A 14,529-nucleotide genomic window follows, 5' to 3' on the forward strand; every position below is an offset into this window, starting at 1 on the left:
ATGTCTATTGAGAGTTTCTCAGTGATACTTAATTTAACAATTGTTCATAACAGCTGCTTCATGGTTAAATCAATATTGCTTTGCCGTTTTGTTATAAACACAGTTTTGTGTGTTTTATATAGTGTTAGTAAACATGCACAAGTTAAATCTATTAAAGATTTTAATTGCATCCCTGTAAAAAATCCCTATAAAGTGGATTGATGGGCAGAGTTTCACTCAATGCTTTGGTGTATTAAAACAGGAGGTCCATACAGGACATATCAAAAATGTGTCAGAAAACATGCAGATTCTGTCAGAAAATGTTTGTTTTGCCAGTTTTATCACCCAAAACCAATGAGCAGTTTTATCACCCAAAACCAGTCAAAATGTTTTTTTTTGTCTGGTACCCCAAACCTAAAAGCACTTTAGTTTGTCTGATACACAGAACTGTATTAACAGTCTTCTGTCAGCCCAAGAGGCAGACAGAGGAAGCTGGGAAAGATCATAAAATAAGAGACACATTGATAATAATGAGCAGGATTTATTGAATAATATTAGCTGTGACTCTTTCAATGCTCAGTCAGACCTTGTCGACTTCATCCAAACTTCTTCTCAACCTCGTCTGAACTTTGTCTGACCAGCACACATACAAAACACATTATTATATCAAAGCAAAAACAGTGTAAAATTACTGCTTCACAATATCCTCCTATGACCTTGAAATGCAGACATTCTCTTATCTCTAACTCCACAATCATACAGTTAAACAATGACAAGAATTACAAGAGCAAGGAAAATAATAAGAAATATAAAATATACAAATCTAATAAAAATGAGTACATGGTGAAATGATAAATGATTATAAATGAAATTATGGTAACACTTTAGAATAGGGAACACGTTCACTATTAACTAAGAGTTTTCCCTGAACAAACTCCTAAGTTGCTGCTTATTAATAGTTAGTAAGTTAGTTGTTAAGTTTATGTACGGGGTGGATTAAGGAGTCTAAAATACGGTCATGCAGAAAAAGACATTAATATGTGCTTTATAAGTACTAATAAACAGCCAATATGCTAGCAATATGCATGATAATAAGCAAGTAATTAATAGTGAGAATTGGTCTTTAAAATAAAGTGTTACGAAAATTATTAAATGAATGGTTAGGAAAAATTTAAATAAAACAATTAGGAAACTAAAACAAATTCAGGGTTGCTCTCTTGAAGCTGCAACACACACGGGTTGCTATTACGAATCCTCAGATCTTTCAGTTTGCCCCACATGGAAAGCATATTTGCACTGTCTGAATCCTTTCTATAGTGCACTATGTTCCATTCATCATATTGAAAATAGTGAATGTGTGATCAAGTGACCGATTTCAGATGCAGCTTTAGAGTCTTTTTTTATAATGTACTGTAGAAGGAAACGGCATGCTTTTATTTTAGATTGTTCTGTGAATAAGTAGTCTAAAAGGGGGGTTATGCCTTATCTATTCCATTAGTTTATATTATTAATAAAGCACTAACCCAAACTCAGAACTGCATCTTGTTTTGTGTAATCTCTCCATGGAGCTGGAATCTCGCCACGACCCTGGAATGTTTTTTTATAATGCTTTTCCAGCTCTTTCTGGAATCTGCCCACAAACCACTTCCAGTAGGACACTTTAGAGAGATCAGGCATGATACACCAGTCTGCATAAACTCCACCTGCGCTTCTGTATTCTCTCCAGCGGACTGACTTATCTGAGTCTTTAGGATAAAAACCCCCATCACTTGCTACTGCTGATGTGCAGATGCTAATAGACAAGTTTGTTGTTCCTCTGTAAAACCACCCATTCATTCCAATATTACGATGGGAAGTAGCATTGTGCTCTTCATCATGGTTTTCAATAGTGTTTGTGCAGGTGACTCCACAGAATGGACACTGAACCCAACAGCACCGACAGAAGTGATCAATCAGAAGCTCTTCTGGTCTAAATGTGAGGTCCAGATTTACTGAAAATGACTCTCTGTTGAATCTCCTGCTGATGTCAGACATTATTTTAGGAAGTTGATCTCTTATCACTTTTTCCAGGAGGTTGAAATCATCCACATCATCATGTTTGACTCCACTGAGGTCTTTTTCAGAGAAGATCAGCTCATCTGAGAGCTGCTGTGTGAAACTCTTCAACCACAAACCAGCATCTCCTCTGTTCTTATGAACATGTTCAGTGGATTCATGTGCTGCTTCCATGATCTTCTGCTGCAGGAGTTTAATGTTCTTCTTCATCTTGGGTAAAACACTGACACTGAACTTATCGTTGATGTACCAACTAACTTCATCTCTGATGAAACCACTGAAGTGATCTCTGGGAGTTTTAATGTAGTTCGTGTACTTGTTAAAATCCTCCTCTTCTGCCAGTGCCTTCAGGATGTGTTTCTCCAGATTGGATCTGTTTCCATTCAGTGATGGACAGTTTGATTTCATTTCATCTGTCAGATCTCTGGCAGTCTTCTTGTAGATGCTCTGCTCAACGGGCTCTTTCAGTTTCTGACAGATGATCTCACCAAAAATAACAGCTGATGCGGCTCCACGACAGTATTTCTGGAAAATACTATAGTACCCTTCTCTCTTCTTCTCAACATATATGTCAGGATCATTGGCTTCCCTGAACAGTCTGTGTTGGTCAGTGATCGTCTTGTTTTCTTTCTTACAGATGGAAAGAACCAAATCCATGAAGAATTCATTCTTGAACACATATTTCACTGGTCCTTCCTCATGTTGTGTTATTCTTGCCTTGATGTAATCTGTGAGTTGTTGAATGCAGCTGGTGTTGTAGCCCATTTTCGAGATGTTAAATGACTGAATCATTTTGTCTGTCCCCAGAACAACATCTGTGACAAATGATCTTATTTGGGCTTCATCCTCTGGAGACAGAATATAACCCAACTTCTCTTTAGCTGATCTGTAAACATTTCTTAAAGCTTTTGTATATCCACTGGATTTCTTTAACTGTATATAATCTGAATAATTTGACACAGTGAAAATACCCCTGCTCTCCCTCCAGTGATCAGCAGGAACACTTCTATAGACGTCACTGAGGATTTCTCTCACGTCTCTCATTATGTCAATCTCTTTGATTGGAGGAGTGTCTCTGATGATCTTCTTCACACTCTGTTCCCAAAACAAATCAAACTCTTTCTTCAGTGTTTCTTCATCTTTTGTTTTGTCTTTGAGTTTCAAGGCAAGTTCTTTGCTCTTTTCCAAGAGAGTGTTTTCATGGTTTGTCCTCTGAGCATCAATCTTTTTCCTCAGGTCTCGCTGCTGAAGAACCTCATTTAATTTTCTCTTTGTTTCTCTCACAATGTTTTCCTGAAGCTCTTTGATTTTGATTTCAAATGATGTTTTCCACTGAATCAGTATATCTTTATCTTTGTCTTTCTCAAAGAATTCAGATATTGATTTTTTCACTTCTTCACTTGTCTTCTTCAGTTCTCTTTGAAGGTCAGTTTCATCAATCTCATTAATCGCTTCATTTTCTATTTTGTTGTATAGTTTGTTCTCAGTCTCCATCATAGCTCTGCGAAGACTCCAGGTCCACTTGCTGTATTCAGTCTCTAGTTTCCTGTAAGCTGAGATCTCCAGAGAATTTCTGAAGCTGAAGACGAATCGTTCATTCAGTAAAGCCTCCCAGAGATCTTTAATACGATCTTTTAGATTTGTCAGCATCGTTCTGTGTGATTTTGAGGCATGAGACATGATAGTTTCCTTCAGTTCTTGAATATTCTCACAGTACTTTTGGTTTGGTGGTGCCATCGGTGGGTTTCCCTCCCAGAGCTGAGCGAAATACTTCACATCTTTCTGAACATCAAATCTAATGATATCACTGAAACGTTCTGCATCACAGACTTCCTCTTTAGCAGCGAGTTTTGTCATCTCATCCAGTTTCTCCTGCAGTCGTCTCCTTCCCTCCATGTTTTTCTCTCCAGCTGTGATGTCTGAAACGTTCTGATGCACAAACACACAGCTGGGAGACAGATTTACCTTCTTCATCCTCATGAAGGCCTGAACAACAATCTGAAGAATCTCCTGTATGTCTGATGGGTTTTCTCAAAAGATGTTTATCAATCATCATTCATTGTCATGCTGTCTTGTTGATCTTCCAGACAGTTCTAGAGCTCGGAGACCTTCAGTGTCAACAACCAGAATATAGTCAAAGTTCATCTGTGTTTTCATTTCGCCTGACCCACTTTTCATCTGTGTTTTCATCTCATCTGACACCTTGACCAGCTGCATGAAAGCTCCTCTGGTGCACCTGCCAGCACTGACGGCAAACTGCAGTCCAAACATGGCGTTCAGCATGGTGGATTTCCCAGAGCTCTGGATCCCTAAAACTGACAGCACAAATACCCTCTGGTCTCCCAGTATCTGGACGAGTTCATCTAGAACAGCAGAGATCCAGATCACAGGAACATGAGAAGCATCTCCATCCATCAGCTCCAGTGGAGATCCAGAGATCATCATCTGTGCTGCAAAACTTGGGAGAGAAGAGAAGTGCAGGTCTTCCTTGTTCTCATTAACAGATGAACATGATTCATAGATCTGACCGATCTCCCTCATGATGTGCTCCAAACCAAAGGCTGCGGCTTGAAGATCCTCAGATATTCTTTCAAGTTCAGTTTGTTCTGCTTTGAGTTTTTGAGGCTTGATTTGTTCAGATTTATCATTGTTCTCTTTCAGTTTTAAGACTGTAGACCACGTGTTATCATACTTGTGATGTAAAGCAGAAAGATCAGCTGATGTGTGTTCATCCAGGAGGATTCTGAGCCATTTAAGGAAAAACAACTTTTCACATTCAGCATTTGAGATCATTTCTTTAATAAAGAGCTTCATAAATTGACTTATTTTAGTTCCATGCTGCTGTTTACGGATTGTATTCATTTCTGTGTGTTTTTTACTTATTTCCATTTCGGTCTCATCTCCTCGAGGTTGATGTAGTTCTTTGTTCTTCTGACTCCACTGATGCCACAGTTTCCCCTGATGAGGCAGAAATGATTCTTTGATTTCTGTCAGATCTTTCTTCTCCAGTAAACTCACCATATGCTGTGCTGCTTCTCTTCCTCTCCTGCAGTCATCGTCATCTTCCTCATCTACTCTGATGTCTGGGAGTTTGGACACATCTTCTAGTCTGAAAGTGTGAGATGATTCTGAGAGACAATCATTTATAGCTCTTCTGATTTCTTCAGACACTTCTGACTGATTTCTGTCTTTCAGACCAATCTTGAATTTCCCTTTCTTCGGCTCAGTTACAGCAGATTCATCCTCAGTAAAGAGACACATGAGTGGCTTTCTGTTCCTATACAGGTTTTGGATCTTTGCTGCATGTTTGTCATTCCTGTCCAGTCGTGGCAGAAGAACAACATTGACTGAGCTCATTTCAGTGAGGATCTGCAGCTGTTTCTCGTGGTCTCCTGCATCACCGTGTAGATTACAGAACGCAACACACTCACTGAATTTATCATCATATGATCCAGAGGAGCAGAACCAGGCGATCTCCACCACTCCATCCATCAGTTCTCTGGTTCTGCTGCTGCCTGGGCAGTTCCTGTGGAAGAACGTGTTGTGTTTCTCATTGATCAGACTGTTCATCAGCTGAGACTTGGATGAAGACACGGAGCCAAACCTGAAGAAAAACACCATTGGAGTTTGTGCTCTGTAGATCGGCTGGGTTTGACTGATGGCTTCATTGTTGGTGTTTCTCATCTTCCAGCTCTTGCTGATTTGTCTGAATGTCCAGAGAGGAAACTCAATCTGTTGTGTGTCTGGATCAGGAACAAGCAGAGGCAGAGCGTACTGACACTGAGACAGTTTAGTGACCATCAGCTGCTTCAGGAAACCATCAGCACAATGAAACACGGCCATCTGAACATCCATCGGGTGAATGAGGTCAGATTTACTTGTTTTTGATAAAGATACCTCAAAAACATCAAAAATATCACTCTCATCTTCAGATAAGTCACTGTGTCTTTGATATGTGTAATCATACTTATCGGTCTGTTTAATGTATCTTGCTCTGTAGTTCATCATCAGTAGTTTTTGTATGAAAGTCTGAATCAGCTCATCTTCAGCACAAGACTCACAAGACTGTAATGAATGCTCAGTTATCTGAAGAACATCTGCAGTTCTCAGTTTATTGTGGTGCCTGTCTTCAAGATGAAGTCTGTGAAATAGATCCTCTTGTTTAGTCTCTTGTTGTGGGTATTGATCTGATCTGAGTCCTGTTCTGAAGTCCTTGATTTTGCCCTGTTGAATAAAAAGAAACCATTATATTTCCATTGATTATTTACTTTGGTTGTAATAATACTATCATTCTAGTCTGGCCTTTCTTACATTTTTAGAAGGACGCCCAAGTGAATTTGATATGTTGTAACAGTGAGTAACTTTGTTTAGTAAGACTATTAAATCATAGTAAACGTTGCTGATCAAAAATAAATAAATATATAACATTGTTTTCCATCAATACAGAAATGTAAAAGGTAAAATAGGGAGTAGATGGTTTTATTAATGCAGTGAATACTAGTAAAATGTCCAGGTGCTCACCACGTGTTGTTCTCCAGTCTCTAGTCTTGTGCTGCACCCTTTTCTTGTGGGTTGATCATCTTAAAAAAGCAGAAAGAATAGAGATGCACTTTGAAAGAATGCCTTAAAAATTACATATATACAATAACAAAAAGAAAGACAAATGAAACATGTCTTCAGTTATTGTACTAATTAACGTTGTTTTAACAGTTAACAACATAACTTTAAACTCTCTGAAAAAACAATCCAGTAATCATACCAATTATTTTGACATGACAAAATAAATGCCTAAACAACGAATGGTTAATTTTGTCTAAAATGTACATTTTTAGTTTGTTTATTTCTCCAAAAAAAAAAAAAAAATGTAACTAACATATATTTTAAACCCTTGCGTGTCTTCGGGGTCTTTTTGACCCGCAAATGACGTTTGCTAAAATAAAAATAAATAAATTTAAAAAGTTATCTTTGTCCAAATTGCATGAGACTTTGTACAGTGGTCAACACTTTCTATATATAAAAAAAAAATGGAATGATATATTATTTTTATGTTAGTGTGAAAAAAAGAGTCACACTCATGGTCTTTGGGGGTCAAAATTTGTAAAATTTTGTAACAAAATAATTATTAAAAAAATGTCAATTTTGTACAAATGTCATTTTACTCTGTTTATTAATGTTTTTACTCCACATTTGTGCAGTTTTTGGAGGATTTATGACATTTTTTATATTTATAAAAACATAAAAAAAAATATTTGTTCAAATAGGTTTTTATACAAAAACAGGTTTTTATGTAAAATTCACTTTATAAAAGACTTTATTAAAGGCCCACATTTCTAACTTTCATTCATAGGCATAACATAGATAATTTTACATGGTTTAGTGTCAGATTTTTGCCCATCTTTTGGAAAACGGGAGTTAAAAATATAATAATAATTGCAGAGCTCCACTATTTGCTATTTGACTAACTGAAAGATATCTTTTCTCAAGGTTTTTTTTTTCAGTTGGATTCATATGTACATATTCTGAAATCACAATTAGAACAATAAAAATGACTTTGTCAAAGTTTTTGAATTTTTTTGTACTGAAAAATAAAAAAAGAATTTCAATAATGTTACAGTATTATAGAATCAAACCTGAATGTTACAAGTAGAAAAGTTGGAGTCTTTAGAGTTTATCATTTATTTCAATCATCTGTTTTTCATATAATCCCACAAATTTAATCTACACTTCAGTTACTTACTGTAAGAAAACAAAAATTCACAGAAATGAACAGTTATATATTACATATTGAGTACCAATACACGACATGAACCATTTTGTGGTGGTTTTGCATTTTGGAAAAAGTAGGTTTTCAGCATAAATCAAAATGGCCGACAGGAAGTTCAGCTTACTATGGCATAATTGGTATGTTTGTTGTCGGCATGACCTACGGAATATTGTGAGTGCAGTTTCATTACAATAGGTTAATGCAATCAAAAGCTATTACCATTTTTGTACATTTCATAATCAATAATTAATGAATGTTAAATACTCTTGACCAATAGGTGGTGCTGTTACCAAATTGATGTGGCGTGGTCAGTGTGAGGTAACAATGGCACATACAACGTTTGGTGCAAATATGTCAAAGCTTTGCAGAGATACAGCCTCAGATGCATTTTGGCATCTTTCCAGCAAATTCGTTGATGCGCTAAACGAAAACGGTTTTGTATATCGACACGAAATCCATAACTTTTTGCCAGCTTGGTCTGAAGATGATCCGAGTCAAATTTGGTAAAAATTGGACTAACGGTCTAGGAGGAGTTCGAAAAAGTAGGTTTTCAACATGAATCAAAATGGCCGACAGGAAGTTCAGCCAATTATGGCAAAATTGGTATTGGTGTTCTTGGTATGATCCAAGGAACCTATCAACATCAGTTGTATTACAATATGATAATCTATGCAAAAGTTATTAGCATTTTTATAAATTGCTTTATAACTGTTGATCACAAGGTGGCGATGCGCCCAAACTTGTTGAGTACCATGAGGGCATGGTGCCGAAGACGCATACCGAGTTTTGTAACGATAGGTCTAAGCGTTCGTAAAATATATAATTTTTTGGCAAAATTCTAACTGGCCGACGCCCAAAATGGCTGACATGGGAAAATTGGGTATCATTCGACTCGGCATAATCCACCTAATCTAAAGAGACCCGTTTTGTGATCTTTGGCCAAACCATTCAGAAGTTATAAGCAAAAATATGCATTTTTCATATCTCCTGACCACTAAGTGGCACAGCGCCGAACACTTGCTTTTCAACTGCTTTTCGTAGAATGTGTTCGCGTGTTATACGAGCACAGTTTGAACGAATCAACTTGAATTCCATAACTTTTTGCCAGCATGGTCTGAAGATGATCGGAGCCAATTTTGCTGAGAATCAGACAAACCGTCCAGGACCAGTTCGAAAAAAAGTAGGTTCTTCGAAAAATTTTAAATAGCAAAAAAACTAAACCTTAAACTAAACCACAGTTTTTAAATTTTGGGGTTTGTTCGACTCGTCATGAGCCAAGGATTCAAAGAAAAATTATTTCCGATCTGTGCCATACGGTTCAAAAGTTATTAGCATAAACATGACTGAAACTTTGGACAAGTGGTGGCACTAGAGAGTTTGATTTAGAGACTCCAAATTTGCTGTGGTTAATGTTGGGACTGTCCTCTATCAGTGTGCCAAATTTCACAACTTTCCTGCAAGCGGTTCTATGGGCTGCCATAGACTCAAGAGCGGAAGAAGAAGAAGAACGTATACAATAGGTGCCATTGCACCTTCGGTGCTTGGCCCCTAATAATAAGAAATCTAACGGATACAATAGGTGCCTCATTAATTAATTCATTCATTCAATAGGTGCCTATGCACCTTCGGTGCTTGGCCCCTAAATACAGAAAATAATGCATATAGGAAAAGTCATAAAAATAAATTGATTATAGTTTTGTTCACTTAAGACCAAAATTAAGAAATGCTGTTGGTTGATAGTGTGTGTAACACTGCTCTTGTTTATTTTATTTATTATATTATTTATTTTATTTATGTAAGTTTTCGTGCACTAAAACTTTTTTCATTCAAAAGTTTATTTGACAAAGTCTAGATTTTTGATGACCTGTTTTGTGTATTTAATATTTAACGCATAAATTTTTTTATTTAAATTATACAAGTGCACTGATTGGAGGGGCTTGTGTTGTTCAATAAATGTTTAATTTAAGCACTTTTCTGTATCACTTCTTATTACTTAACTGTTCGATTTTATGAGATGAAGGGGGAAAAAAGTAAAAGAAAATCGGCATTATATCGGCCATCGGCTACCCTGATTTCTAACTATCGGCCAGAGAAAAACCCATATTGAGCGACCTCTAGTAACTTTACCATAGATAATAATGATGTCCTTTAGCATACAGTGTTCTGACTGAGGATAATAATGGGATGCTACTGATAGGCAATCATTTGCTAGCAGTTTAATACTTAACCAAGTTAACAAAGACAAAACTACAATAGTCTATTTACAGATGAAACTGACCTGCACTTGAAGCCCTGAACAGGTTTTGCTTCATTTCGAGTCCAGCGCATTGATTACTATTCGAAATCGTCTGACGGGAGCGCGCAACAGACGAGCCGATTCATATAGCGCTGCCAGTCAAGAATAACCGATTCATGATTTATTTTAGAGTAATTATCAAATGTCGAATACTGAAATGATCACTTTGGTACGCTGGGCAGGCAATATTATAAAATAATAATAATAATGACAAATAATAAATAGGCCTAAATAAATAAAAACAGGCCAGCGGGCCACCTGGAATTCTCCCGGTGCATTTGGTTTAAATGAACAGTGTTATGTTTGGAAAAAGAAAACACTGCTCATTTAAACCAAAATGTGTTACAAAGAGGATTTTTTCCCCCAATTATTTATAATAAAAACTCACCTATTGTGTCAGGGTATGTTGTCGGCCTATATATTTTTGTAAGCAGCTCTTGAACTTGTGGAGTATCTCCTGTTTTCTTGTTGTTGAACACATGGTATCTCTGATCATATTTCTGTACGAGTTTCTTCAGTGCTTCAGTTTCATTGATGAATTTTTCTATTGTCCCTTTTCCTTCCTCCAGTTTGTCTATTCCAGTGAAGAGAATCCAGGTTTTCTTCAAGTGTTTTTCGCCCAGCAGTTTTTCAATCTTCTCCACAGTTTTTCTCTCTTTTTTAGTGAATCTGCCAACTTTGATGACCAGCAGAAACACACAGGGACCTGATTCACATTTCCGCAGAACATTTGCATGTATTTGTTGAATTTCTTCTTCACTCAAAGTTGTGTTAAATAATCCTGGTGTGTCATAAACAGTGACCAGTTGTCCACAGACAGTCCCAGATTGAACAACTATGTCTTGTGTGACAGAAGTGAAACTTTCTTTTGATTCAAAAGCTTGTCGTCCCAGAATCGTGTTTCCTGATGCACTTTTCCCAGCTCCTATTTTTCCCAGTAACACCAAATTCAGAATGTTTGTCTTTTCTGCCATTTTCAACAAGTGGCCTTGGGCTAGAAACACAAAGGAAAAATTAACACACAACATCTTACAGGCATTTAATTCAGTATATAGTACATGATGATGCTTCTGTAAGGACCACCTACTGAGACGGTTTAAAATACTGTAGAGTGGCTGAAGGCATTTTGTGTTGTTTTGTCTTTTCTTGGTGCTTCATTGCATCTGATTCCATTATTAGTGTAGTCAGCAGTTGCAGGATTTACTAATATTACTAATAATTCAGTTGCATACTGCTCGCTCATAACTGAGTGATAGTTTAAGTGAGTAAGTGAGTGTAAGTAACCCATTTTCTGAATTTGTGCTCTGCATTTATCTCATCCAAGTGCGCGCACACACAGCAGTGAGTAGGGAACATACGGGAAAACACACACCGTGAACACACCCGGAGCAGTGGGCAGAAATATAAATTAATATTTTATTAGCATTTTACAATATTTTGATCATGAAACCTATTCTAAAACGTATGTTAAAATTGAATTATCATCATTATCATTACCAACAATAAAACTAGATTTCGCTACGTTACCACGCTGAATCAATTCCCATTGGTTGTTTTTTAGCCGGCATATAGGCAATTTCTACATGCCGACTGGGATATATATAGCATGTCAAAATAGATGCGTGCAATGTAAATGCAGACAAATAGATTACTAGAAGAAAATTATTCTTAACATGTTTCTTTTAATTCTCTTCCAGTTATTTGTAAAGGTAATGACTTGTGAATAATCTTAAATGTCTCACTGTAAATTGCTATTCTGGTGGAGCCGTTGCTTACACATCACATCTGCAATTTATTAGATCTCATTTCAGATACTCAGTAATTTGATTCTTAATTCTCCATCTCACAGTAAAATTAAAATGTTAAGTTTTTAGTAAACTTGAAGCTCAAGTAAATATTTAATTGTCCATTTCACAGAAAAATTTAAATGTGAATTTTAAATAAACTTGTTGCTCAAGTTCAGGTAAATGTTTAATTGTCCATCTGATTAGTAAAATTTAAATGACTCTGCAAATCCATTAAAATAATTTACAACAGCTAATGAATTGTGATTTTTAATCGCAACATGTTTGTTATGATGCATAAATGTCCATTTTAACAATGAAAAGTAACATACGCGCCAGCCAAAGAGTAAAAAGCTCATTCAAATTTAGAAGTTGTTCACGTGATATGCTAAATATTCTAATCACACCAGTGTGATTGTATGCGTCAAAGGGTTAATTGAAATATTCTGACCGTTTGAGTCAGGACTCCACTTTCATTCAAATTAACTGGTCATCTGTAGTATCACACATTTAGATCATGATAACCAGAGTTAAAACTATGCATATAACTCCTCACTACCATAGTGAAATGTAACTATATGGTTTATTTAGTTATGAAAAACAGTATCCTAATTGCATTTAGTATAAACACAAATGCACAAATGCTCTAGCTTAATAACAAAAATACTGTAATTATATTCCATTACTCCTTTATGTCTACATTGATAATATAATGAAATTAAAAAGTCTGCTTTTGTGATATATATCATTCTTTCTTTACTGCAAGACGTTTGCTCAGTCTAGGGGGAAGTCGTGGCCTAATGGTTTGAGAGTCGGACTCATAACCCAAAGGTTGCAGGTTCGAGTCTCGTACCGACAGAAAGCGGGTTATTGCAATTACATGCCATGCAAAATCAGAGTAAGAGGTTTGCGACCGGTTTATGCTTACGCCATTTATGATCTTACTCCGATAAAAGAAAATGGGTAAAATAAAATGAAAAAGTGCATTTTCAGCTTATTAATCTGCTTAAGAACGTGCATGTAAACGCACTCAGTGACTTGCTGCCAGCTACTGGCAGTTTTAATTTCACATTTAAAGTATCTTTTTTTTTTATTTTTTTTATAATTTTAAATATCAGTATTCACCGTTTTATGTTTAAAATATCAAAACAGTATTAATGCATTTGTAACTGCAGGTTCAATACATTCATGTCCTATATTAAACAGTGTGTAAATGCATCTAAATGCTCCTTCTAATGCAGCTTCTGTGTTTCCTCTGCATTGCAAAGATGAATTTTGTCAACACTTATTTAATTTGCTTGGTAACAGCCCAAATCAGTTATTATTCTAACTGACTGATTCAATTTAAGAATTTAACTAAAAAAAGATGATGCACACTTTAGAAATGGCTTTATAAAGGTAAAAATGCCCATAAAAGGTAAACATCTATTTAAACTTATTGGAAAAGGTTAATTTCTATCACTGCTGTGAACTGACCACCACACAGAATATGAAGAATATCAAAAACTTTAGGAGTCAGCTGTCCACGGCAGTCCTTAAGATATCAGCACAATAACACACTCAGCAAAATAGCATCTAATTATCGTTATCGGTAAAATACCAGAAAATATTGAGATATATTTGTTGTCAATATCGCACACCCCTAATATATTTAACATTTTGATTAGAAAAAAATTAATAAATCTGAGAAGTGCCCTTTGAGCCCCTGCCCCTCAAAATGTCTGTGCACGTCCCTGTTGCCTAGTACTTCTGCCTCCATCCACCTTTTTCCCGACAAGCCTACTGTGTGGCTACTGTGTTTTAGATTATGGGAGGTGCTTCCAGTTTGGGGAACTTCCACTGAAACCATTCATTTAAATCATAAGGTTGCACTACAAATAATCCTTATTGTTCAGTTTGACTGAATGAGCTGTTAGTTTTCCTTAATGTTTTATTTTCAGGTGCCATAAGGATAACTTAACGCTTGGAATTTTAAAGGGGACCTATTATGCAAAAATCACTTTTATAAGGTGTTTTAACACAGGTGTGTGGCCGCAGTGTGTGAAAACAACCAGCCTATTAAGGTAAAATGCACCCAGTCATTTTTTTAATAATCCAAATAAATCATAAACAGTCTCTCCAAATAAGCAGATTTCTCCCTATAAAGACATCATACTCAGGGGAAAGTCCCGCCCATTTGTGATGCTCTCTGCCCTATTAGCATAGACCCCGCCCTGAGTGAGAAGCAGCAGTCCGCCATTACTGTTTTCTTGCTGTAGCTGCTGGAGATGCAATGTCTGCGCCACAGAGGCATAACACATGTTGTGTGTCGGGATGCACCAGCGAACATGGGAGTCATATTTTGTTTTCCAAATTGCCTTTCTGAAAGAGCTTCTTGGGTCTCTGTAAGGCTAATGTTGCTAAAGCTACCATTGCCTCTGCCTGTTTTCACTGATGCTGCCTTCACTGAAAGAGCTTCTGTAAGGCTAATGTTGCTAAAGCTACCATTGCCTCTGCCTGTTTTCCCTGATGCTGCCTCCACGTGCAACCAGAATGATCGTAAATAGGAACGGGGTAGTTAAAAATTGCATATGAAAGCAATGTGAAGTCGAGCGCTTGAATTTGTCGAGCTCATAATGTGATAGCATGCGAAGGCACCATGAGACCAGCTA

The 14,529-nt window shown here is 36.6% G+C and overlaps 1 protein-coding gene across 1 annotated transcript; it reads right to left on the bottom strand.

The window, feature by feature from the left end:
• Positions 1–1,139: 1,139 nt before the first annotated feature.
• Positions 1,140–11,058, bottom strand: LOC107575983 (interferon-induced very large GTPase 1-like). Its single transcript, XM_016262274.1, is given in 3 exon segments — positions 1,140–6,258; positions 6,556–6,614; positions 10,483–11,058. A coding segment is annotated over 1 exon segment (4,545 nt). The 5' UTR covers positions 6,043–6,258; positions 6,556–6,614; positions 10,483–11,058; the 3' UTR covers positions 1,140–1,497.
• Positions 11,059–14,529: the final 3,471 nt, after the last annotated feature.

This window comes from Sinocyclocheilus grahami, unplaced genomic scaffold, assembly GCF_001515645.1.
Source record: "Sinocyclocheilus grahami isolate Dianchi unplaced genomic scaffold, SAMN03320097.WGS_v1.1 scaffold3080.1, whole genome shotgun sequence".
NCBI lineage: Eukaryota > Metazoa > Chordata > Actinopteri > Cypriniformes > Cyprinidae > Sinocyclocheilus > Sinocyclocheilus grahami.